This window comes from Haematobia irritans, chromosome 1 (assembly GCF_050003625.1).
Source record: "Haematobia irritans isolate KBUSLIRL chromosome 1, ASM5000362v1, whole genome shotgun sequence".
NCBI lineage: Eukaryota > Metazoa > Arthropoda > Insecta > Diptera > Muscidae > Haematobia > Haematobia irritans.
This window is the reverse complement of record NC_134397.1, coordinates 258,971,011-258,996,458: the sequence shown is the minus strand read 5'-3', so window position 1 is coordinate 258,996,458 and position 25,448 is coordinate 258,971,011. Positions and strand designations below refer to the sequence as shown.

The 25,448-nt window shown below is 29.4% G+C and overlaps 4 protein-coding genes across 7 annotated transcripts in view; 1 reads left to right on the top strand and 3 right to left on the bottom strand.

The window, feature by feature from the left end:
- LOC142221004 (ubiquitin carboxyl-terminal hydrolase 12/46 homolog) overlaps positions 1-25,448 on the top strand; it is a 345,234-nt gene that overhangs the window by 110,268 nt on the left and 209,518 nt on the right. The window lies entirely within an intron of this gene.
- LOC142220983 (endothelin-converting enzyme homolog) lies at positions 8,057-10,483 on the bottom strand. The gene has a single exon (XM_075290447.1). It carries the CDS (start codon positions 10,450-10,452, stop codon positions 8,164-8,166), a length of 2,289 nt encoding a protein of 762 aa, XP_075146562.1. The 5' UTR covers positions 10,453-10,483; the 3' UTR covers positions 8,057-8,163.
- Positions 12,943-15,269, bottom strand: LOC142220991 (endothelin-converting enzyme homolog). The gene has a single exon (XM_075290459.1). The coding sequence runs from the start codon at positions 15,230-15,232 to the stop codon at positions 12,989-12,991; it is 2,244 nt and encodes a 747-aa protein (XP_075146574.1). The 5' UTR covers positions 15,233-15,269; the 3' UTR covers positions 12,943-12,988.
- Positions 19,642-21,957, bottom strand: Nepl14 (Neprilysin-like 14). Its single transcript, XM_075290472.1, has one exon. The coding sequence runs from the start codon at positions 21,921-21,923 to the stop codon at positions 19,725-19,727; it is 2,199 nt and encodes a 732-aa protein (XP_075146587.1). The 5' UTR covers positions 21,924-21,957; the 3' UTR covers positions 19,642-19,724.

Here is a 25,448-nt window from a genome sequence, read left to right as displayed (position 1 = left end):
AAAACTTCATTGAATTTTTTTAAGTCTTTATTTTTATTTGATCTTTATTTTATTTTTTTTATTTGATCTTTATAGAAATTTCGTAAAATTTTATTTTTTTTTTATAGAAATACTCGTCGAAATTGGATTTTTAAGGAAATTTTAGAGCTTTAACTTTTGTAGAAATTTTATTCCAATTTGAATTTTTATAGAAAGTTTTGTCAAATTGGATTTTTTTAGATCAAAATTCGTCAAAATTTGAATTTGGTTGAGAGCAGCTCACATTACATAACACCCTGTCCATTTCACCAACGGGCGATTGGTTGTGATTCAGCAGCGATTCTTAGATTCGTTTTTTTCGAGGCTGATTTTTTTTTAGAAAATTTCACCGAATTTGATTTTTTTTTTAGAAAATTTCATTGAAATTTTATTTTTATAGAAAATGATAAATGTAATTTTTATATATAATTTCGTCCATATTTTATTTTTATAGAAAATTTCGTAGAAATTCTATCGTTATAGAATATTTTGTCGATATTTTATTTCCCTAGAAAATTTGGTTTTTATAGAAAATGTATTTTAGGATGAAATTATTTTTTGTAGAGAATTGCGCCAAAAATTTACTTTTTTCGACGAAACTTGTTTTTTAATTTCATTGAAATTTGATTTATATATAAATTTTTTCGAAATTTGATTTTTATAGAAATATCATCGACATTTGAATTATATGAAATATTTTGTCGAAATTGAAGTTTTACAAAAAATTGTGATTTTTATAGAAAATTTCGTCGAAATTAAATTTCTTTTTAATTTAATATTTATAAAAAAAATGTAGATATTTGATTTTTAAAGAAAAAAAATTTCGTCGAAATTGAGTTTTCACAGGAAACTTCATCGAAATTTAACTTTTATAGAAAATTTCGTCGAAATTGAATTTTTATAGAAAATTTAATTAAAATTAGACTTTTATGGAAAATTTTATAAAAGTTTGATTTCTATAGAAAATTGCGCCAAAAAAGTATTTCTATAGAAAATTTCGTCGAAATTATTTTTTTTTTATAGAAAACTTCGTCGAAATGTTATTTTTATAGAAAATTTCTTCGAAGTTTTATTTTTATAGAAAATTTCGTCGAAATTGAATTTCTATAGAAAATTTCGTCGAAATTATTATTATTATTTTTTTGAAAATTTGGTCGCAATTAAATGTTTATAGAAAATTTGGTCGAAATTGAATATTTATCGAATTTAATATTTATCAAAATTAAATTTTTATAGAAAATTTGGTCAAATTGAATTTTGATAGAAAATTTGGTCGAAGTTGAATTTTTATAGAAAATTTCGTCGAAATTGAGTTTTCACAGAAAACTTCGTCGAAATTTAATTTTTATAGAAAATTTCGTCGAAATTGAATTTCTATAGAAAATTTCGTCAAAATTGAATTTTTATAGAAAATTTCGTCGAATTTATTTATTTTTTTGAAAATTTGGTCGCAATTAAATGTTTATAGAAAATTTGGTCAAAATTGAATTTTCATGGAAAATTTGGTCGAAATTGAATTTTGATAGAAATTTTGGTCGAAGTTGAATTTTTAAAGAAAATTTCGTCGAAACTGAACTTTTATAGAAAATTTCGTCGAAATTGAACTTTTATAGAAAATTTCGTAGAAATTGAATTTTTATAGAAAATTTAATTAAAATTAGACTTTTATTGAAAATTTTATAAAAGTTTGATTTTTATAGAAAATTCCGCCAAAAATTTATTTCTATAGAAAATTTCGTCGAAATTATTTTTTTTATAGAAAATTTCTTCAAAGTTTTATTTTTATAGAAAATTTCTTCAAAGTTTTATTTTTATAGAAAATTTCGTCGAAATTGAATTTCTATAGATAATTTCGTCGAAATTATTTTTTTTTTGAAAATTTGGTCACAATTAAATGTTTATAGAAAATTTGGTCGAAATTGAATATTTATCGAAAATTTGGTCAAAATTTAATTTTTATAGAAAATTTGGTCGAAATTGAATTTTGATAGAAAATTTGGTCGAAGTTGAATTTGTATAGAAAATTTCGTCGAAATTGAGTTTTCATAGAAAAATTCGTCGAAATTGAACTTTTATAGAAAATTTCGTCGAAATTGAATTTCTATAGAAAATTTGGTCAAAATTGAATTTTTATAGAAAATTTGGTCAAACTTGAATTTTTATAGAAAATTTCGTCGATATTGAACTTTTATAGAAAGTTTCGTCGAAATTGAACTTTTATAGAAAATTTCGTCGAAATTGAATTTTTGTAGAGAATTTCGTCGAAATTTAATTTTTGTAGAAAATTTCTTCGAAATTATTATTATTATTTTTTTTTAATTTGTAGAGAATTTCATCGAAATTTAATTTTTGTAGAAAATTTCTTCGAAATTATTATTATTTTTTTTTTAATTTGGTCGAAATTTGATCTTTTGAAAATTTCGTTGAAATTGAATTATTACAGAAAATAAATCCATAAATACACAATAGTATTTTTATAGAAAATTTCGTAGAAATTGAATTTCTATAGAAAATTTCGTCGAAATTATTTTTTTTTTTAAATTTAGTCGCAATTAAATGTTTATAGAAAATTTGGTCGAAATTGAATATTTATCGAAAATTTGGTCAAAATTTAATTTTTATAGAAAATTTGGTCGAAAGTGAATTTTGATAGAAAATTTGGTCGAAACTTATACAATCGTAATGGGACTGGACACGTAATACAACATTTTCGTTTCAGCGCAATAAATACTATAATAATATGCAAATTTTATTTGTGACATAAAATGTACAAAAATTGTTTCTAGTTTTTAATGTTTTAACTAGAGGTCTGCATCGAATAACTTTTCACTACATGTATGCAATTCGCTGTCGAATATAGTACATACTCTGCCTTTCGCTCAGAGCGCAAGTAGTGAAGTGAAGAGAACACTTGCTTGTCAAATACCACCAAGTACTTATCCGAAACAATATGTGTTCCGAAAAAAAGGAACAATAAAAATGTAAGTACTTGAGAAAAAGTACAACATGGATTCTCTTCACTTCATGTGGTACCACAAGTATTTCTCAGTTATGTGCTAAGCAAAACTTTCCATTATTATTAATCATAGATATGTATGTATGTCACATATTTCATATATTTATGTATGTCACACACATACCTTAACGTTTGCCGTTCTTTATAACAAACCGAAACATATATTATGGAGAGTAACTGTTTTTTTGTATTTCTGAAACTGCACGTGGTACATGGAGTACTCTATGAAGTTTTGTTCTCGCAACATACTCGACGTGATCACTCTGAGTACACTTCAATAAGAGAGAAAGAGGAATATGTGTTTGTTGGTAGTGAAGACATCAGAGTAGCAACAAGAAGTTACTCGTGGCTTTTGGTGTTCATTAAAATGTGTACCAATAGTTTTGCGACTCTCTCAAATAGATGTACTCATGTAGCAAGTACACGTGTACTCTGCATTTCCAAATGGAATGGTGCAGACCTCTAGTTTTAACAAAAATATGTTACCTTAAATGTAACGTAATTCTAAATTTATGTTTATCTTCCCTTTCATTCCAGGTATGTAAAAAAATGTGGATTTTGGAATTTAGAGGTTTCTTCGAGGCCCTTTTTTGTGAATCAAAGTTCATAAAAAAAATTACACTTTTATAACATACAGTAATTTAAAGCCATCGACCTCTTCGCATATTAAATTGGTTTGCCGGAAATGCGTGAGTTTAAAGTTTTTTTTGTTATAAAATTCAATTGTTTTCATGACATAATTTGTGGATATTCAAATCAACGTATTGTATATGTATTCCAGGGTTGTGGCTAGGGGAGGTGAGGTTGATGTTTGAGACCGAAAATTTTCTACTCAATTATTTTCAAAAGAAAAAAAAAAAAAAAAAAGAATTCCACTCGATTTTTGCAAAAACAAAAATGTATTACTTTGGTGCCTTACCCTACCCCTAAAAATTAAACATTGCGTACATCTCTGATATTTTTATTTCTATAGAAATATTATTTTTATAGAACATTTTGTCGAAATTTTATTTCCATAGAAAATTTCCTCGAAATTTTATTTCCATAGAAAATTTCCTCGAAATTTTATTTCCATAGAAAATTTCCTCGAAGTTTTATTTCCATAGAAAATACAATTTTGTGTTTTTACTGCAACTTGACATACATTTTGTATATCTGTATTTTTAGTTTTTTTTTTGCTTAATTTATGTCAATGTTTTTACTAACTTCATAATTGCTTTCATTTTTATGGTACCATAACCTTGAGATATAATTGTTCAACATTTCTTTTTCTATAACTCCTCTTTCGATTACGGCCCGCAAAATGTGATTTTCTCTTTCGTCTACAATAAAAATTGAATGTTGCGGTTATAGACCAAATATATAAAGCTAAGAAAATGTAAAGTAATCACATGCAATTTAGAAGGAAAATACAAAATACAAAAAAAATACAACCAAATTGCGTGATTACTTTACATATCCATCTCCAGTTTGTTTTTGTTCATTTTGAATTTCTGTCAGTTTTGTAATTTGAACATACTTTTACTGTACATGGACGTACTCCTTTCCACCACATTGCTTTGAAGATAATATTTTGCCTTCACAGAAATATTGTATGAAAAAGGAGGAGTACAATGTGTAATTGATATTCCTCAAACCAAGGTCACACAAGTGTTTGGTCAATGATTTTTGTTTACTTTTATACTTGACCTAAAAGTAGGCAATAAATTTTCTGTGACAAAGGCTTATGTAAAAGAATGCAGTAAAATTTTTTTGTATGTTACATAGGCGCAATATAAATTATTTGAAATATGTAGATTTATTTAGTGTGAATTTGAATGGGGCAAATTGAAAATGCGAAATTTTTTCATTTGAGTGTTTCCTAGTAAGTTTGTACGAGTTCTGCAAGACGAGGCCCTGCATCCTTTTTTGGCAAAATTTTCTATAGAAATAAAATTTTCTATAGAAATAAAATTTTGACAAAATTTTCTTTAGAAATAATATTTTTACAAAATTTTCTACAGAAATAAAATTTCATGACAAAGTTTTCTACAGAATAACATTTTGACAAAATTGTCTTTAGAAATAAAATGTTAAAAATTTTTTTTTTCTATAGAAATAAAATTTTGAAAAAATTATCTGTGGAAATAAAATTTTGCAAAAATTAAAATTGTCTATAGAATTAAAATTTTCATCGCTCTACATACTGTGTTACTGTATTTTAAAGCTATGCGTTGGAAGTAGTTCCTCATGATTGTGAGTTAGTTACGTGCTTGTATTATTTTTCAATAGAAGATACAGTTCGGCAGGCTATCCGATGTTTCATATGTTTAATTGTTTGCTTGGTCAATATTTTCTGTTCCTTTTATGTTTTATTTAGCTAATTTGACCTAAATTCATTGATGTAAAGAAGAAAACCTTTTTACATTTTTATCCCAACGTTTCGTCAAGACTTGTTGACTTCTTCCAGGGGATTTCGTCAATTTGAAAAATAATAAAATCATTTGAATTAATTGAAATTAATTGAGACATTTCAACTTACAAAATTATTTTCTCAAAATTTACATTTAAATACTTATATTACATCACAGTTTTTAAAATATAAATTTTGAACGGACAATCTGAATATAAAATTAAAATACATGATGTCTACGTTTGTACATTTGATGGGCACGAAGTAAATATGGAATAATTACTTATTGTTGAAATTGAAATAAAATAGAGTGTGTAAAAATATATGATGTTTGCTTGAACTGCATTATAAATACAAATAAACAATGAATTAGTTTATAAATAAAAAAGTTACTATTTTTATGTTAGCCTGATATCAATGTATGCTGGTTCAATGTCCAAATCATTTAAACTAGAAATTATTACAATATTTATTCGAGCTTATTGGACAGGAAAATTAAGGTTAATTTTGTGTTTTCTTTTCTCACGTGGCGTCCTTTTTTCGACGATGAAAAAAGTTTTTTCATAAAGATCAAAACATTTTAGGTTGTAACCATGTTCTTTTAACTAGGAGAAAAACATTTTTAATGAATACCATAACATTTTAAATCGTGACCATTGTCTTTTCATTCAAACATAATTCTTTTTATCAATATAATAACATTTTAGATGAGGACAATTATATTTTTCTTAGAACCATGTTCACTGAGCCAACATGGTTGCTGGTAAAAATGTTACATGGCAGCCGCAAAAATAGCTCCTATCATATTATTTTGCTCTTCGAATACGATTGAGACAATCATGTTTCTTCTCTGCGTGTATAAAAATAAAATTTTTTAAAAATTGTCTATAGCAATAAAATTTTGCAAACATATTTTATACAAATAAAATTTTGATAAAAATTTTCTATAGAAATAAAATTTTCTATATTAATAAAATATTGAAAAACTATTCTATACAAATAAAATTTTTGTAAAAATTTTCTATTGAAATAAAATTTTGCAAAAATTTTATAGAAATATTATTTTGCACATGTATTCTATATAAATAAAATTTTGTAAAAATTACCTATATAAATAAAATTTTGAGAAAAAATTCTATAGCAATAAAATTTTGCGAAAATTTTCTATAGAAATAAAAATTTTTCAAAAATTTTCTATAGAAATATAATTTTGACAAAATTTTCTATAGAATTAAAATTTTGACAACATTTGCTATAGAAATAAAATTTTGACAAAATTTAAGTTTTGGCAAAATTTTTTATAGAAATAAACTTTTGATAAAAATTTTCTATAGAAGTAAAATTTGGAAAAATTGTCTATACTAATAAAATGTTGAAAAAAATATTCTATACAAATAAAATTTTCTATAGAAATAAAATTTTGATAAAAATTGTCTATAGGGATAAAATTTGACAAAATTTTCTATACTAATAAAATGTTGAAAAAATATTCTCTACACATAAAATTTTGCAAAAATTTTCTATAGAAACAAAAAATTTACAAAAATTTTCTAAGAAATAAAATTTTGCAAAATTTTCTATTGAAATAACATTTTGCAAAAATTTTCTATAGAAATAAAATTTTGATAAAATTTTTCTATAGAAATAAAATTTTGATAAAAATTTGTTATAGGGATATAATTTGACAAAATTTTCTATACTAATAAAATGTTGAAAAAATATTCTATACAAATAAAATTGTTCTAAAATTTTCTATAGAAACAAAATTTTGCAAAAATTCCCTATAGAAATAAAATTTTGATAAAAATTTTCTATAGAAATACAATTTTTATAGAAATAAAATTTTGTAAAAGTTTTCTATAAAAATAAAATTTTGTAAAGATTTTCTGTAGCAATAAAATTTTGTAAATAATTTTATAGAAATAACATTTTGCACAAATATTTATATATACATAAAATTTTGTAAAAATTTTCTGTAGAAATAAAATTTTGAGAAAATTTTCTATTGAAAGAAAATTTTGCAAAAATTTTCTATTGAAATAAAATTTTGCAAAAATTTTCTATAGAAATAAATGTTTGCAAAAATTTTCTATAGAAACAAAAAATTTACAATAATTTTCTAAGAAATAAAATTTTGCAAAAATTTTCTATGCAAATAAAATTTTGCAAAAAATTTTCAATAGAAACAAAATATTGCAAACATTTTCTATAGAAATAAAATTTTGCAAACCATTTCAATAGAAATAAAATTTTGACAAAGATTTCTATAGAAATAAATTTTTGACAAAAATTTCTGTAGAAATAAAATTTTGATAAAAATTTTGTATCGAAATAAAGTTTTGATAAAATTTTTTTATAGAAATAAATTTTTGCTAAAATTTTTTATAGAAATAAAAGTTTCCAAAACTTTTTTATAGAAATAAAATTTTGCAAAAATTTATTTCTATACAAATTTACAAAATTTGCTATAGAAATAACATTTTGCAAAAATTTTCTATAAAAATTGACAAAATTTTCTATAGAAATAAAATTTTGCAAAAAAATTGTCTATAGAATAGAAAATTTCTGTTTTCCCTAAGTCAGTATACTCACCCCCTCCTAAACAATTTTTTTCAAAATGAAATTGAAAATTTAATCAATTTTTTTTATAACATCCAATAGACATTGTTAAATACTACTTTTATTAATTAATTATTATTGGAAAAAATTTAAATAACACTATAATAAATTCTTATTATTAAAATGATCTACACTTATCATCGACATTCATATCAGAACCAATACGGCATTGAAAATCTCGACCAAATTCATAACCATTCGATAAGGGACCATTCACAATCCATCTCTCTAGATTATGACGAGCCATGGGAAAATAATGTAGTTTAGTTGTAGCTTGATCATTGTTAGGATTTACCGAGCAACGTGATTGGGCAAAATTTAGAAAAAATAATTGAGTATTAGTATAATCCATATTGGGTAGGGTTTCGTGGAGTAGCTCTTCACTTTTGATATTTTGATCCTGCAGCCAATTGATATAGGCAGCAAAAGCTATATCCACAGCACTAGTATCGGCAATAAAATCACGTAGTTGTGAGCCATTGCGATAGGTATTGGGAGAATTATGCAAATAGTTGCTAGATTGGACACGGAAACATTCTTTAATTTGATGGAATTGTTCAACTGTGTCATCATTCCATATATTTACCAAGGCGCCGGGACTATCATACCAACCTTGTTGATCGAAGTATTTAACCATTTCTCGAGCCATTATATAGCCCACAGAGGAAAATTTCAATGATTTCGGATAATTGAAATCGTAGAAGGGTGGTTGTAATAGGGCCCAACTAAATTGTATACGTTTCTCATCATGGGTCGAATAGGTCATAACAAATTCCTCTAAAGACTGTTTACTTAGGGGCGTATAAATACTCAATTGTTGTAAATATTGTTGAGAACTATATTCCCTAATGGGATCTATAAGTTTCCAATAGCTCGCCTCTGGCTCAGTTAGCATATTGGAGTTGAAGATTATTTCTTGCCCAGCAGGATATTTGGGTTCTTTAATTTTCCAAGATCTTTGTTTAATATCCTTGCGAATAGAGTCCTGTAACCAATGGACATTCGTGTCGACGCTATGCATGAAGGCCCTCTTGATGTAATCCAAGATATCTGATAAGTCTTTAAGCACCGAATCTTGACGATATTTCATTTGATAGTGACCTCCTAATATATCCGGGAAAAATTGCAATGACTTTTGGGCACAATAATAGGGTCTCTCTGCTTTTGATTGCTGACGAGGCAAAAGTATATCCGTCAGAGCCCTATACATAATGTAATAGGCAAACGATGGAGTCAAACCCTTACGGGCTATAACACCCAAATGTTGGAAATAATCCTCATCACGAAAATAAAATTCCCTGGGTATGCTATGACCTTTACCCAAACTGATTTGAACAAAACGTGGAAATTCCAGATTGTATTTATCCTCGAGACTGCTAACCGATACTAGATTGGGGCTGGTAGTCCTGGGTTGCCATACCCCATGAAAGGTATTCGGAACGATTTGACTATGACGCCCATAAGTTCGGTTTCGGCTACTTCCGCCTCCATAGGGTAAATCACGTAATTCCCTTTTTCTCATATATTTGCAAAGTTCAAATTCAAATCTCTGAATGTCCCCGGCCAAGCGGGTAGCATCGGGGTCTCTCAAATCCAACCAAGCCTTAAGGTTATCCTTAATCTCCAATTGAATACCATTGAATATATGATCTTTTTCATCGGTTTGCTCCGCAGCCAAATAGCTACACAAATGTGGGGGCAATATGGTATTCTTAGGCTCTTCCAATATGGGCACTGGAATACCACGATCTGGTTTGGTTTTGGGTATGGTAAATTGTATGAGAATATCGAGATTGTAACGATGTTTCAATTGACCCAAAACATCGATCCAATTGTAATGTTGCTCTTGCCATTGACTGTCTTTCATGTAGGGCAAACCGCCATGATATTCCACAAATTTTCGTATATATTCCTTTTCCTCTGAAGATGAGGGCGATGCTTGCAAACAGGAACGATAGAAATTGCGAACCACTGTATCATTATAATCCAGTGAAATTGGTGGTGGCTCGGTCAGCATATTTTGTATTTGTATCAACAGTTGACGTTCCATTAGATCTCCAACACTCCAACGTTCTCCTGAACGTACCAGCGAAGAATTTTGTGATTGCAACCAATTGCCACAGCTGTATTCATAGAAATCCTTGCAGACATCTCCTCCATCACGATTCATATACCTCAACATATTTTGGGATTTGTCTAGATGGATCAACTTTATCTGCTCATTTCTTAGCTCATCTGAAAGCTGATGTTGCTGTTGCTGACCTCCTCTATTTGTTGGAAGTTGACGTTGCTGTTGTTGTGTCCGTTTTGCCAATGTCTCACCTTGACCCAAATTTTGTTCACTCCATTCCACACAGATTACGAGAAGCACAAAAACCCACCACCTTAAATCCAGATTTATAAACATTTTCACCCAATCACTTGAGAATTGATACTAAGCTTGGAGATTTTAGTTTTGGAATTTAGTTTCTGAACTTGAAACACGATTTTGCCTTGGCGATTTTTTTTTATGCTCTAGCCATTTTCTGATGATAAGAAATACTGGCATTTCGTAGTGTCCCCCCCTAATGACCTAATGAGGTGGTGTGCCTCAATGTTTTTTTTTTTCTTTCCGCGTTTTTCAATGATGTAATAATAATGAGATCAACAGGGAAGAAAGAACACAAAAACAGAAACTTTGTTTTCGTCAATAAATGGGGCTTTATCAGTTATTTATAATTTTTGTTTATTTGTTTGAGGAATATGCAAAGGCCTAAGGAATACAATGAAAAAACATTGGCGTAGTTAGGAGGGATTGGGGAAGCATGAAAAAAAAAAAAAATTGCAGAGTCCACACGGTTGAAAAAGACTGTTTTTCATATGTTTGGCTATAAACATTAAATGTTTGGAACACAAATTTTTAAACACAATATTTTTGAGTGCAAGCATATGATGTTCATAAACTAGCATAACATGTTTGGGACATATATGTTAATATGTTAGAACATATTATGTTTGGGACATAAAATGTTTGTAAGTATAATATGCTTGAATGCAAACATATATTAATTTAGAAATAGCCTATAAACATATATGTGTTTAGTAGCTTGGAGCGCCATTTAACACGGAGCGATATTGAATTAAGTTGGTGGTTGTTGTTTGTTATTACAAAATTAACATTTTATTTTTCCTTGGACAATTGATCAGCTACTTCTTTGATCCTTACAAACTGTGTGGTCCGCTGTTCGAATCCCCGTCCGGCAAAAGGTAAAATTAAAATAAAAAAATCATAAAATTGAATAATTTCTTCTACAATGTTTGTATTACAGAAAAAGGTGCTAAGAACTAAAAATTCTCGTGGAAGTGAGAAAGATGTCGGGGAATATACAATTGGGCAGAAACAAAATTTTGAGCATTCAGGTCGAAAACCTATGTTGTTAGCACCTATATTACCTGTTTATTTTCATAATTCATTATGATTGTAAATATATACACACAAAAAAAAAATTTCTGATTCAATCACGAAATTAATTGATCCAATTAATTTTTTAATTGAAATGTCTTCAATCACAGAAATGATAGTATCAATTAAAAAATTAATTGAAGGTCAATTAAAAAATTAATTGATCCAATTAAAAAATTAATTGATACTATTAATTTTTGTGATTGATTTTTGTTTCAATTAAAAAATTTGTTGATTCAATTAAATTTTTAATTGAATATTTTTTAAAAGTCAATTAAAATTTTAATTGGAAAATTTTTCGTGAAATTTTTTTCTGTGTAAATAAATAAATAAAATTTTGAGCACAATATTGTTTGGGTGAATTTTTTTTAAGCATATAATATTTTTGGGTGCAAAATGCTTCCAAACATATTATATGGTCACATAATAACATATTGTTTTTTGGAAGACAACATTATTGAATTTGGATGCAAAAATACAAAATGTTTGGAACTTAGACTACCCAAACATATATTGTTTAGACCAATATGCTTTCAAACATATTATATATTGGTAGAGATCAAACATATAAATGTTTGGGCAATACCCAAAAATGTATATGCTTGAAGCAAAATATGTTTGGGAGTATATGTTACAGAAGCGATTTTTTGTGAGGGTGCAGCCTCTGAATTTTTAGTTTATCACTGATGGTATGCCTTTAGATGGCTGAAGTCAGTGTTACCCTGTGCTACTTTAGTGGCAATTTTATCACTCCTCAAGAGTTGATACCGTTTTGACACTTTTTTGTTGTGCCACTAAATGTCATACTTTTGTTTACATATTTGTGCCACCTTTTTTCCAAAGGTCGTGGAATACAACCCTAAAAGAAAATGTTTGATACCACCGTCTGAATTTTTAGCCCGCTATTGAAATCTGTCTTTAGATGGCTTGAATTCAGTGTTAGGTTAGGTTAGGTGGCAGCCGATATTTCAGGTTCACTTAGACTATTCAGTCCATTGTTATACCACATTGGTGAACTTCTCTCTTATCACTGAGTGCTGCCCGATTCCATGTTAAGCTCAATAACAAGCGACCTCCTTTTTATAGCCGAGTCCGAACGGCGTTCCACATTGCAGTGAAACCACTTAGAGAAGTTTTGAAACCCTCAGAAATGTCACCAGCATTACTGAGGTGGGATAATCCACCGCTGAAAATCTTTTTGGTGTTCGGTCGAAGCAGGAATCGAACCCACGACCTTGTGTATGCAAGGCGGGCATGCTAACCATTGCACCACGGTGGCTCCATCAGGGTTATTATAGACTAATTAATCATTGTAAATTGCAAAATTTTGAAGAAATCATAAATAAAACAAAAATATCCGGATCTCCAATTTTCAACTCCAAAGCAATCTTATAATTTCCCTTTTTTCCCAAACATTTTATTCAACCCGTTTTATAGTGTAATAAAATAATCATATTTCTTTGAGTGTTAAATATTTTCACATTTTCTGGTTTTATTTTACTTAATAGCCACTTTTAAAATCATTCGAAATAATCGAACATTTATCACCATAATTCATTTCGACGCCGAGGGGACAACCAAAATCCAAACCAAATTCCATATCATTGGCCAAAGGACCATTCACATTTAATCTCTCTACGCTATGAAGATCTAGAGGAAAGAATTGGGCTATATCACTTGGCATCTCTTCAGTTGTATATTCGGCCGCGCATCGCATTTGAGCATAATTGAGGAAGAACAGTTGGGTATTGCTTAAATTCATATGGGGTAAAGTTTCCAATTTCAATTCAGTATTTGAGACATCCTGTTTGTCAAGCCATTTAGTATAGGCCAAAAAGGCTATACTTAAGGCACTGACATCGGCCATGATTTCCCTTAGCTGGGTGCCATTACGAAACAGTTCAGGGGTATTGAAGAAATAACCACTCACTTGAGAGCGGAAACATTCTCGATTCGTAAGAAATTCATTGAATTCAATTTGAGAATACGAGGACATGGCTTTACCTTCCAAACTTTGTTGTTCATCAATGAAACGTTTCACCAGCTCCCGGGCTATGGCATAACCCAGGGAGGAATATTTCAAAGATTTCGGATAGTTGTAGGAATAGAATGGTGGTTGCAATAAACCCCAGCCATAGTGTATAAATTTATCATTACTGGCCATTGACGAGGCGAAGGCTTCCACAGCATTGGGTAAAGATGACGGAGGAGGAGAAGCACTATTTCGTCCCCTTTGTTGGGGACCACCTCCCGTTCCTGGCGCAGGTGATTGACGACTGATGATTGTGACTGATTTTAAAATTTCCCAATAGTTACCATTAATTTTAATGCCCGACAATGTATTGTCAAGACCTGGTGGATAGATAGGTTCACTGATTTGCAAAGAGTCCACATATTTACGCATATTTCTTGGCATAGCCTCTTTAATGTCTCTGAATATGGTAGCCACATCCTGTTTAATAAACTCACGCATTGGTCCTTGTATGGTATTCTGATAGAGGTTACCCATGTAGGCAGGGAAAATTTCCATGGTCTTGCGTATGCAAAATGCTTTACGTTCTTCCATAGGTTGACCAACGACCGGAATGGTGAGCTCGCTCAAAGCCCTATAGATAATGTAATTGGCAAAAGAAGGTTTCCTTCCAATAATACTGGTCAAATATTGAAGATATTCAGGACTTGGAGTTTCAAAATCACTTCTCCCTGTGCCTTGCGCTTGGCCCAAAGAGAGTTGAACAAAATTTATCAATTTGGGATTATCTTCTAGGTCGGGCGATGCACCTCTTTGGTTCTCTCTATTTCGACCAAATTTCGAAGATGATGCCCCTTGTGGGGGGCCTTCCCCTATGGAATTCTCTTCGAGATCAGATGCCACTTCATTGCCAACATTCAAGAGTTCACCTTTACGCATAAATTTACACAAATCAAATTCAAATCTTTGGATATCTCCAGCCAAGCGAGTGGCATCGGCTTCCTCAAACTGAAACCATGATTGAAGTTTCTCTTTGATCTCCATTTGTATGGCATCGAATATCTCATCTTTCTCATCGATTTGTGAGGCGGCCTCGGCATTGCACAATTCTGTGGGCAAAATGGTATTTTGAGGTTCACTTAATATCGGCTTCCCATTGGGGGGATTTGTAAAGGTGATTAAAATATCCAAATTATAATCAAGTTTTAGTCTGGCTATAATATCACTCCAAACATAATTGCGCTCCCTCCAGGTATCCTTGATGTCGGGTAAACCTCCATAATGGGATACCAGAGTTTTAATGAATGACTTTTGATCCATTTCACTGACCGAATTACACGACCGATAGAATTTATTTACCACCGGATGATGACGACTGGGATCCTCAAATCTTCTTTGGAGTTGTTCAATAACCTTCAGTTCTAGGCGATTATTCAACGTGATCACATGATTCTCTTCAGATTCGCTAACATTTTGAGCCTTCAGCCAATTGCCACAAGCATAATCGTAGAAATCTTCACATTGATCCGTTTCCGTATTTAAATATTTCCTCATTTCCTCAGAGGTACGGCGTCTTTCATGAACACTCTGGATTTGTGGTGGAGCCACAATACCTACAGCTTGATTTTGAGGTTGGCGATTTGTTTGCTGTTGATTGCGGTAGCCTTTACCACCAACGCCAGCATATCCCTGAGCATGGCCATGATGATGGGTATTCGCATTTATTAACAGAGCCAATAAAATTGTTTTTAAAATCCGTCTTGTTTGTAACATTCTCCTCACGCGTAGAGTTTGAAATTCACACTAAGATTATTCCATTTAGAGATTGAGATTTTGCGTTTCATTCCTCCATATATTTTGTATACAAATGTATTTGTCATTCCCATATCTCGTATTTCCGACTTTGTTGCGATGACCATTTTTTATTGGGATTTTGTTATGGCGATAAGGCAGCGGCAGCGATTCTCTACGATTCATGATAATGCCATCAATTTAGTTTGATTTCATACATTTTCATTGTGAGAATAGGCCTCCTTAATGTATTGCAGATTTATTTTGCATAGTGATTTTTCTAACGAAATTATATGATTGCCTTAAACAAAAATATTATTGAAGTGGAAAAGATAGTATATTTAAGGGGAACAATTTATGATCGCAAGGAACGTGGAATTTATGCTCTAATGAGGTTTTATCGCTGCGGCTGAGGTAGGTTAGGTGGCAGCCCGATGTATCAAGTTCACTTAGACTATTCAGTCCATTGTGATACCACATTGGTAGACCAAAACGAGACTTGCAAACGAGAAATAATAAAACGCCTTAGGGAGCATCCACTTATATTCGTTGATGTGATCTTCGTTAGTTCACCATAGGTGGTTTACCTTCGTTAATTCATATTCGTAGATTGTGTTCGGTGATTAAGGATAGATTATTCATTTGATGGTTCGGATTCACTGATTCTACTTCGTCTATACGAACAACTCTGATTACGAGTTGTTGAAAAAGCTGCGTTGATTCGACATACTCGGATCAGTTTTATTTGTCCTAATGCTGAAGCAAACTATTGCGGAGACAAACTATTGCAGACGTAAGCGAGATAGAAGCCGAAGCAAATTAGTACGAAATCCAGCTAGATGCCGAAGCAATCTTGTGTTGGGCTAACAAATATGCGGAAGTAAACTTGTACGGAAGCAAGCTAGTGCGGAAGCAAACTAGTGCGGACGCAGGCTGGTTGCCGAAGCAATCTAGAATGTAGGCAAGCTAGAGGCCAAAGCATTCTAGTGTGGGGACAAGAGAGATCACGAAACAAATCGAAGCAAAGCAATCCAAGCAAATGCCGAAGCAAAGCAAACAAGATTCCGAAACAGCCTAGTGCGAAAGCAAGCTAAATGCCGAAGTAAAGCAGCCCAAAAGTAAAATGGTGACGCAGACTTGGTGAAGAAAGCATGTTAAATGCTGAAGCAAAGTAGTACGTAGGCCAGCTAGACGCCGAAGAAAACTTGTTTGGGGGTAGGTGTCGAAGAATATTTGTATGGAAGCAAGTTATTGCGGAGGCAAACTAGTGAGGACGCAAGCCGGTTGCCGAAGCAGACTTATAGCATGCCGGTTAGATGCCGAAGCAAACTAGTACGGAAGTCAGCTATATGCTGTGGAAAACATGTGTAGGGCTAGATGCGGAAGCAAACTTGTGTGGAAGGAAGTTAGTTAAATTTTTTTTCTGTAGAAATAAAATTTTGAGAAAATTGTCTATAGAAATAAAATTTTGATATAATTTTCTATAGAAATAAAATTTTGAGGAATTTTTCTATTGAAATGAAATTTTGACAACATTTTCTGTAGAAATAAAATTTTGAGAAAATTTTCTACAGAAATAAAATTTTGAGAAAATTTTCTATAGATATATGTAATTTTTAGAAAATTTTCAATAGAAATAAAATTTTGAGAACATTTTCTAAAGAAATAACATTTTGAGAAAATTTTCTATAGACATAAAATTTTGAAAAAAAATTCTAAAGAAATAACATTTTGAGAAAATTTTCTATAGGAATAAAATTTTGACAAAATTTTACAAAGAAATAAAATTTTAACAAAATTTTCTATAGAAATAAAATTTTGACAAAATTTTTTTATAGAAATAAAATGTTGAAAGAATATTCTATAGAAATAAAATTGTGAAAAAAACAATTTCTATAGAAATAAAATTTTGATTAAATTTTCTATAAAAATAAAATTTTGAGAAAATTTTCTAATGAAATAAAATTTTCTGTAGAAATAAAATTTTGAGAAAATTTGTTATAGAAACAAAATTTTGAGAAAATTTTCTATAAAAATAATATTTTGAAAAAAATTTTCTATAGATTTCGTTAAAATTTTCTATAGAAATAAAATTTTGAGAAAATTTTCTAAAGAAATAACATTTTGAGAAAATTTTCTATAGAAATAAAATTTTGACAAAATTTTTTTATAGAAATAAAATGTTGAAAGAATATTCTATAGAAATAAAATTTTGATTAAATTTTCTATAAAAATAAAATTTTGAGAAAATTTTCTAATGAAATAAAATTTTCTGTAGAAATAAAATTTTGAGAAAATTTGTTATAGAAACAAAATTTTTGAGAAAATTTTCTATAAAAATAATATTTTGAAAAAATTTTCTATAGAAATAAATTTTGACAAAATTTTCTATAGATATAAAATTTTGAGAAAATTTTCTATAGAAATAAAATTTTAACAAAATTTTCTATAGAAATAAAATTTTAACAAAATTTTCTATAGAAATAAAATTTTGACAACATTTTTTTTATAGAAATAAAATGTTGACAGAATATTCTATAGAAATAAAATTGTGGAAAAAAAAAAACAATTTATATAGAAATAAAATTTTGATTAAATTTTCTATAAAAATAAAATTTTGAGAAAATTTTCTAATGAAATAAAATTTTCTGTAGAAATAAAATTTTGACAAAATTTTTTATAGAAACTAAATTTTGAGAAAATTTTCTATAGAAATAAAATTAAAAAAAAATCTATTGAAATAAAATGTTGACAAAATTTTCTATTGCAATACAATTTTGAGAAAATTTTCTATAGAAATAAAAAATTTCTATAGAAAAATTTTCTATAAAAATAATATTTTGAAAAAAATTTACTATAGAAATAAAATTTTAATTTTAATAAAATTTTCTATAGAAATAAAATTTTGACAATTTTATTTATTCCATAGAACTAAAATTTTGAGAAAATATTCCATAGAAATAAAATTTTGAAAAAAAAATCTATTGAAATATAATTTTGACAAAATTTCCTATAAAAATAAAATTTTGACAAAATTTTCTATAGAAATAAAATTTTGACAAAATTTTCTATAGAAATAAAATTTTGACAAAATTTTCTATAGAAATAAAATTTTGACAAAATTTTCTATAGAAATAAAATTTTGACAAAATTTTCTATAGAAATAAAATTTTGACAAAATTTTCTATAGAAATAAAATTTTGACAAAATTTTCTATAGAAATAAAATTTTGAAAAAATTTTCTATAGAAATAAAGTTTTGACAAAATTTTCTATAGAAATAAAATTTTGACAAAATTTTCTATAGAAATAAAATTTTGAGAAAATTTGCTAAAGAAATAATATTTTAAGAAAATTTTCTATAGAAACAGAATTTAAAAAAAAAAATTTCTATTGCAATAAAATATTAACAAAATTTTCTATTGCAATAAAATATTGACAAAATTTTCTATAGAAATAAAATTTTGACAAAATTTTCTATAGAAATAAAATTTTGACAAAATTTTCTATAGAAATAAAATTGTGACAAAATTTTCTATAGAAATACAATTTTGAGAAAATGTTCTATAAAAATAATATTGTGAAAAATTTCTATAAAAATAATATTTTGAAAAAAAAAAAAATTGTTTAGAAATAAAATTTTGATAAAAGTTTCTATAGAAATAAAATTTTGACAAAATATTCTATAAAAATAAAATTTTGAGAAAATATTCTATAGAAATACAATTTTGAAAAAAAAAAAATCTGTTGAAATAAAATTTTTACAAAATTTTCTGTAGAAATAAAATTTTGACAAAAATTTCTATAAAAATAAAATGTTGAGAAAATTTTCTATAGAAATAAAATTTTGAGACAATTTTCTATAGAAATAAAATTTTGCAAAAATTTGTTATAGAAATAAAATTTCGAGAAAATTTTTTATATAGATAAAATTTTGATAAAATTTTCTTAGAAATAAGATGTTGATACAATTTTCTATAGAAATAAAATTTCGATAAAATTTCTGTAGAAATAAAATCTTGCAAAAATTTCTATGGAATTAAAATTTTGACAGCATTTTCTATAGAAAAAATTTTAATAAATTGTTACAATTTTGACAAAATTTCTATAGAATAACATTTTGACAAAATTTTCTATAAAAATTAATTTTTTGACAAAATTTTCTATAGAAATAAAATTTTTAAAAAAATTTTCTATTGCAATAAAATATTGACAAAATGTTCTATAGAAATAAAATTTTGACAAAATTTTCCATACAAATAAAATTTTTAGAAAATTTATTATTGAAATAAAATTTTGACAAAATTTTCTATAGTAGATTTTGTTTTGTTTGGTAGTGTTTTGGTAGAATTTTTTTGTATATCCCCCATATACAAAAAAAATTTCGATGAATGAATGTTTATCAGTTTTCTAAATTTATTTTACATTTCATTTATTCTACTGTTTTATTGATAATAAAATACACTTTGAAAATTTCAATAAATGATACATTTATCGGCTTCATTCATTTGACTCCCAATAGGACAATGAAATTCTCGACCAAATTCTATGAAATTTGTTAAAGGACCATTTACCACATAACGGCGTAGGGAATGTTTCCTCCATAGCATTGTGGAATTAGATTTGGAATCCACTTTTTTGGTTTTCTTATGAGCCTCACAATGGGCTTGGGCAAATGTTATAAAGAACAATTGAGTATTGGTGAAATCAAATTCCGGTAAAGTTTCCTTAAGTAATTCATCTTGATCATTGCTGGGATTTTTATAGAATAACCAATCCAAATAGGCATTGAAGGCTTGAGACAAACCGACACTTTGGGCAATAAGTTGACGACTTTGTGAAACATTATGAAAACTGTGGGGATCATTATGTAAATAATTACCAATTTGCGTGGTAAAACAATTGGCCCTTTTATAATACTCCACGGCAGTTTGACTCTCCCAGATTTTATGATCCATGGTATTGGCACTCCAGCCCTTGTCATCGAAGGCGGAAGCCATGGTTTTGGCTAATTTTTGCCCAATCATAGCATATCTCATGGCAAGAGGTAAGGCGTGATGATAATAGGGGCTCTGCAGGAGACCCCACCCGATGTCAATGTGATTGTGATACGATCTGTAGACCATACGGGTCTCATAGGCTTCCACCTCATCCATGGGCTTGGGTTCATCGGGCGATAATAAACGATTAACATCATTCACTCTTACCTCGGCCATTATTTTACATAAGTTCTTCCAGAAATCATTGCGTCCAAACTCCATATTCAGGTTCAAACGATCGTACATGGGAAATTGTAAAGTCATATCGTTTAGGCGTTTTTTACCCAAACGCCTGGTACTCTCATCCATCCAATAGTTATTGAAGGAGGCATCGAATATTTTCTTTAAATTTTCAAACATTTTTGCCACACTATGTTGATCCATAGTTATGGCATATTTGTTGTAGTACATGTAGCCTAAAATTTTGGGAAAATACTTCTTCACCACTCCCAGGCAATAGAAAGGCCTATTGCTGGCCGTATCATTGGGAGGAAAATTGAAATGGGAAAGAGTCATATACATGATATAGTTTGCCACTATGGTTTTATTGTATTCCTCATAGTCATTGATTACTTGGACTAAATTCTCAAAATATTTGGGACTTGTCATGAAGACCGGTTTGGCCACAGCAACTCCAAAGCTATTGGCAACTATGGTATTGAAATCCAGACTGTTGTTGAAATCCCGAGAGAAACTATTCAAATTTTTGCGAACGTATCTCATGCTGCTGTCACTTTCCCGTGTGGAACTTCCTATGAAATCTTCTTCCTCTTCATCCTGAAACTCAGTTCCATTTACATACATGGCACGACAGAGATCATTTTCGAATGTTACAATATCGGCTGCGACACGGTACGATTCCTCTTTGTTCATGGAAAGCCAGGAGCGTAAATTATGAGCCACTTCCCTTTCAAGGGCATCATATTGATGGTCTGTCACGTCTATACTTTGGGCCACCTTGGCATTGCATAGAGATCGTGGTGTTATCGTCGAAGGTTCCTTCAAATACAGGCTATTCTCTTCCATACTTTGGAAATTATTATTGACTTCCATACCCACAAGTATGTTTAAGCCATAATTATGACGCAGAATGGCTATCACATGTTGCCAATCATAATTATGATGAAGAGCCATCCAATTTGAACCCGGAACTGCAGGAAATCCTCCATTACTTTTAATAAAATCACTAATAAACAATTGATGCGGGATATCTCCTTGTCGAGCATCCAGGCAACTTTTGTAGAAGGTCTTCATTTTCCTTACCGCTGCTATATCCTCTATGGTATTATTTTCCTCCAAAAGTATAAGTAAGTCCTTATCCACTTTGTTGTCCAAAATTGTGTCCAATGTTTCTACAGTTTCAGGTTCAGCCATAGACGGGGGACTATGGTACCGATGCCAATTGCCACAGGCGTATTCATAGAAATCCTCACAAGGATTTACACTTAAATTCATATAAGTTTGCACTTCTTTACTTTTGGCCGCACGCAAAGATTCTTCCTGTTTGTATATGGGAAATATTGTGGTCTCACCATAAACTTTCATGGACCCATTAAATTCTCCGAATGTTAACAACCATAGCATAATGATATTGGCAATTTGGCCTGATATTTTATATAGAAATGCCTTGAGCATTTTTTCTTTTACCGCTATTGTCTTGTATTGTCTAAAGCTGAAGATCTAAAACTAATCATCATTCACTTTTGTTTACCAAAATCAATTCTTTGCAAAAGCTTTACCAAGTGCCCTTGTTTTTGTATACAGATGTGCTCATTTTCATTTGTTTCATTTCCATTTGAAAAAATATTGAGTATGCTTTGAGGTTAATCTCTCGATCTGAGTATATTCTCTCTCTCACTTCTTTTGTTACAAGGGTTGCCAATTATGGATTTAGGAAAATAAATAACATTAATTATTGAACACGTAACGTTTGGCAACGTATTGTAGAAATCGTATTTAAATGTGTATGTACTAGAGGTCTGCACAATTCCATTTGTAAATGAAGAGTACACGTGTACTTGCTACATGAGTACATCTATTTGAGAGAGTCGCAAAACAATTGGTACACATTTTCAGTGTTGCCAACTCCCCAAGGCCAAAAAGCACCAAAAATATATTATAAATTCTAACATACCACCTTCCACCACAAAATGAAATGCTCTACTAAATTTACTAAAATTCTCTACTAAAAAAAAAAAAAAAAAAAAAAAAAACTTCCGAAGATGTATTATAGAACTTTTGTGAGTTGAATTTTAAGAAGTTAAGGTGGGTATTAAGATCGAGTTTAACTGCTAAAATAGTCATTTTTTCACAATTACAATTTCTTTAATAATTCATTTTAAGGAATATAAACTTTGTGAAAATTTGCTTTTGGCTATTCCCCATCAAGTTATAATAAAATTTGCAGCAAATATGCATAATTTTATGCCGTTTTTACTGATATAGTTTTCACTTTAGCGGCAAAACTCGAACTTAGTACTCACCATTATGAACTGTTATTCAAGTATACACTTTGATCAGTTTTAATGCTTTCGTCCAATTCATTTTGATCAGTGATGTTTTTCAACTTTCAAAATATTTATGTATGGAAGGAATCTATTGCTTACTTCAGTTTTGCGTGCTTTTGTGAATTTAATACAAACGTTTTTAATGACATCTTTACCAAATTCAAAAATTCGACACTCATCGCTCGACTTTCCTACAGAATACCCTAAATAACAATATTAATTAAAAATAATCAATACCAACTTCATAACAATCAAATTCTATATTTGGCAATAAATTTGAGTTTCTTCGGCTCTTGAAAGTCTAATCAAAATTTTTGTATCAATTAAACTTAATAATGTTCAAAATAAAAAAAGCACCAAAAGCACTAAATGAAAATGCCAGAAAGCACCAAGTTGGTGCTTTTTTTTTTGAAAAGGCACCAAAAAGGCAATTTGGTGCTTTTTACAAATCAAAAAGCACTAAATTTGGTGCTAAAAGCATCAAATTGGCAACACTGCACATTTTGATGAACACCAAAAGCCACGAGTAACTTCTTGTTGCTACTCTGATGTCTTCACTACCAACAAACACATATTCCTCTTTCTCTCTTATTGAAGTGTACTCAGAGTGATCACGTCGAGTATGTTGCGAGAACAAAACTTCATAGAGTACTCCATCCCTGCCAACATTTTCAAACATCCAAAATGAGTGTTTGCAAAAAAGAGTGTTAACTTACTCTTTCGGAAGATTCAAAAATGTTTAATCGCGGGGAAGATTCAAATTTTAGTCATATATTAGTCTAACCAATGGTTATTTATAACCGTTTAATTTAAATCATCAGAAAGATTATTATCCATTTATTACTCTATTCTTATGTTGTTAATATTAAACTATTTTACTGGGTAATATAAAACTCTTTTACTTAACTCTTAAATTACGAATGTAGGGAGAGTCATTTATAACTCTTTTTGCTTCTCGCTTTTATAAGTAAACAAGACAAAGATAACAACAAAATATTAGTGGACAAAATATGAACCGTTGAGGATAACGGTACCAAATATTTTGCAAAATATTTGGAAGCTTATAATGATCATTTTGGATTCAAACATCGTGGCAACAGGGTTTTTATTGAATTAAAGTGACAATATTGATTTTCTGTCTTTATTGTAATTTAGTGTTTTTATTACTATTGCTATATCTTTATTGCAGATTTAATGAATTAATTTTTAGGTTTTTGTTTCATACATTTTTATAAAATAAGTAAATTAAACTAGAATTTGTTTGTTGTTTTTATGTTTTTTTTATTATATATTTAAGGATAAGTATTATTAGTTCTTTAAGTACCTGAATTTGTATATCAACAATAAAGCCATAAATTAAATATGCAAATTTTAATCACAAGTTTATTTTGTGGGAACAATAAAATACTAGTTAGAAGGAGTAATTTCTAACTCTTGAAAAGACTCAATATTTAATCTGACGTGGGGAGTTATTTCTTAATCTTTTGTAGGGGTTATTTATGAAGCATTCGATTGATTCATATATGAGTAAGTAGATTTATCATATTATACTTCTTTCAAATGACTTTTTTTTACTAATCTGAAAGACTCATTTATAACTCAAGGAAAAGAATCATTTTGAGACACAACTACTTTATACTGGGGACGCATAAATGACTCTCAGATTCGCTCTTCCGCAATCGTTTTGAACATCAAAATGATTCAAAGAAGACTCATTTGCGATCGAAAATGTTTGCAGGGATGTACCACGTGCAGTTTCAGAAATACAAAAAAACAGTTACTCTCCATAATATATATTTTCGGTTTGTTATAAAGAATGGCAAACGTTAAGGTATGTGTGTGACATACATAAATATATGAAATATGTGACACATACACATACATATCTATGATTAATAATAATGGAAAGTTTTCCTTAGCACATAACTGAGAAATACTTATGGTACCACGTGAAGTGAAGAGAATCCATGTTGTACTTTTTCTCAAGTACTTGCATTTTTATTGTTCCTTTTTTGCGGAACACATATTTTTTCGGATAAGTACTTGGTGGTATTTGACAAGCAAGTGTTCTCTTCACTTCACTACTTGCGCTCTGAGAGAAAGACAGTGTATGTACTATATTCGACAGCGAATTGCATACATGTAGTGAAAAGTTATTCGATGCAGACCTCTAGTATGTACCTATGAAACAGAACAATAATGACCTAATATGTGGGTTGCCTTTTTTATTTCGGGATTAGAGAACCAAAACAAATATTAATTATCGAACATCGCTTTATTGTTTTTTCAAAATATTCCCCATTAAGATCTATACACTTTTGCATGCGCTTTTGAATGCAGCAACCGCTTCTGCTAGTGGAGAAATACGTTGGTCACTCAATAAAAGGAATTCAGTTGGTGCCAAGGCAGGACTTTACGGCAGATAAAATCGAGTGCTTCAAAATTGGAGTTGTTTGTGCCGATGTGTGGGAGGTTCGCAATGTCTTGATGAAGAGTGATCCGTCGTCGGCGGTTGGATTTCCTGATTTCTTAGTTGTGGTTGTGTAACTCTCAGAAGTTACAGTTCTGCGTTGTTATATTGGTATGGCGTTCAGGTTTTCCGACCAAAAACAGGCGATCATTTGCTTGGAAGTGGTTCGTGTGCCAGCAATTT

Coding starts and splice junctions, on each gene's coding strand:
- LOC142220983 (XM_075290447.1), bottom strand. CDS start 10,452: ATGTTTATAAATCTGGATTTAAGGTGGTGGGTTTTTGTGCTTCTCGTA.
- LOC142220991 (XM_075290459.1), bottom strand. CDS start 15,232: ATGTTACAAACAAGACGGATTTTAAAAACAATTTTATTGGCTCTGTTA.
- Nepl14 (XM_075290472.1), bottom strand. CDS start 21,923: ATGCTCAAGGCATTTCTATATAAAATATCAGGCCAAATTGCCAATATC.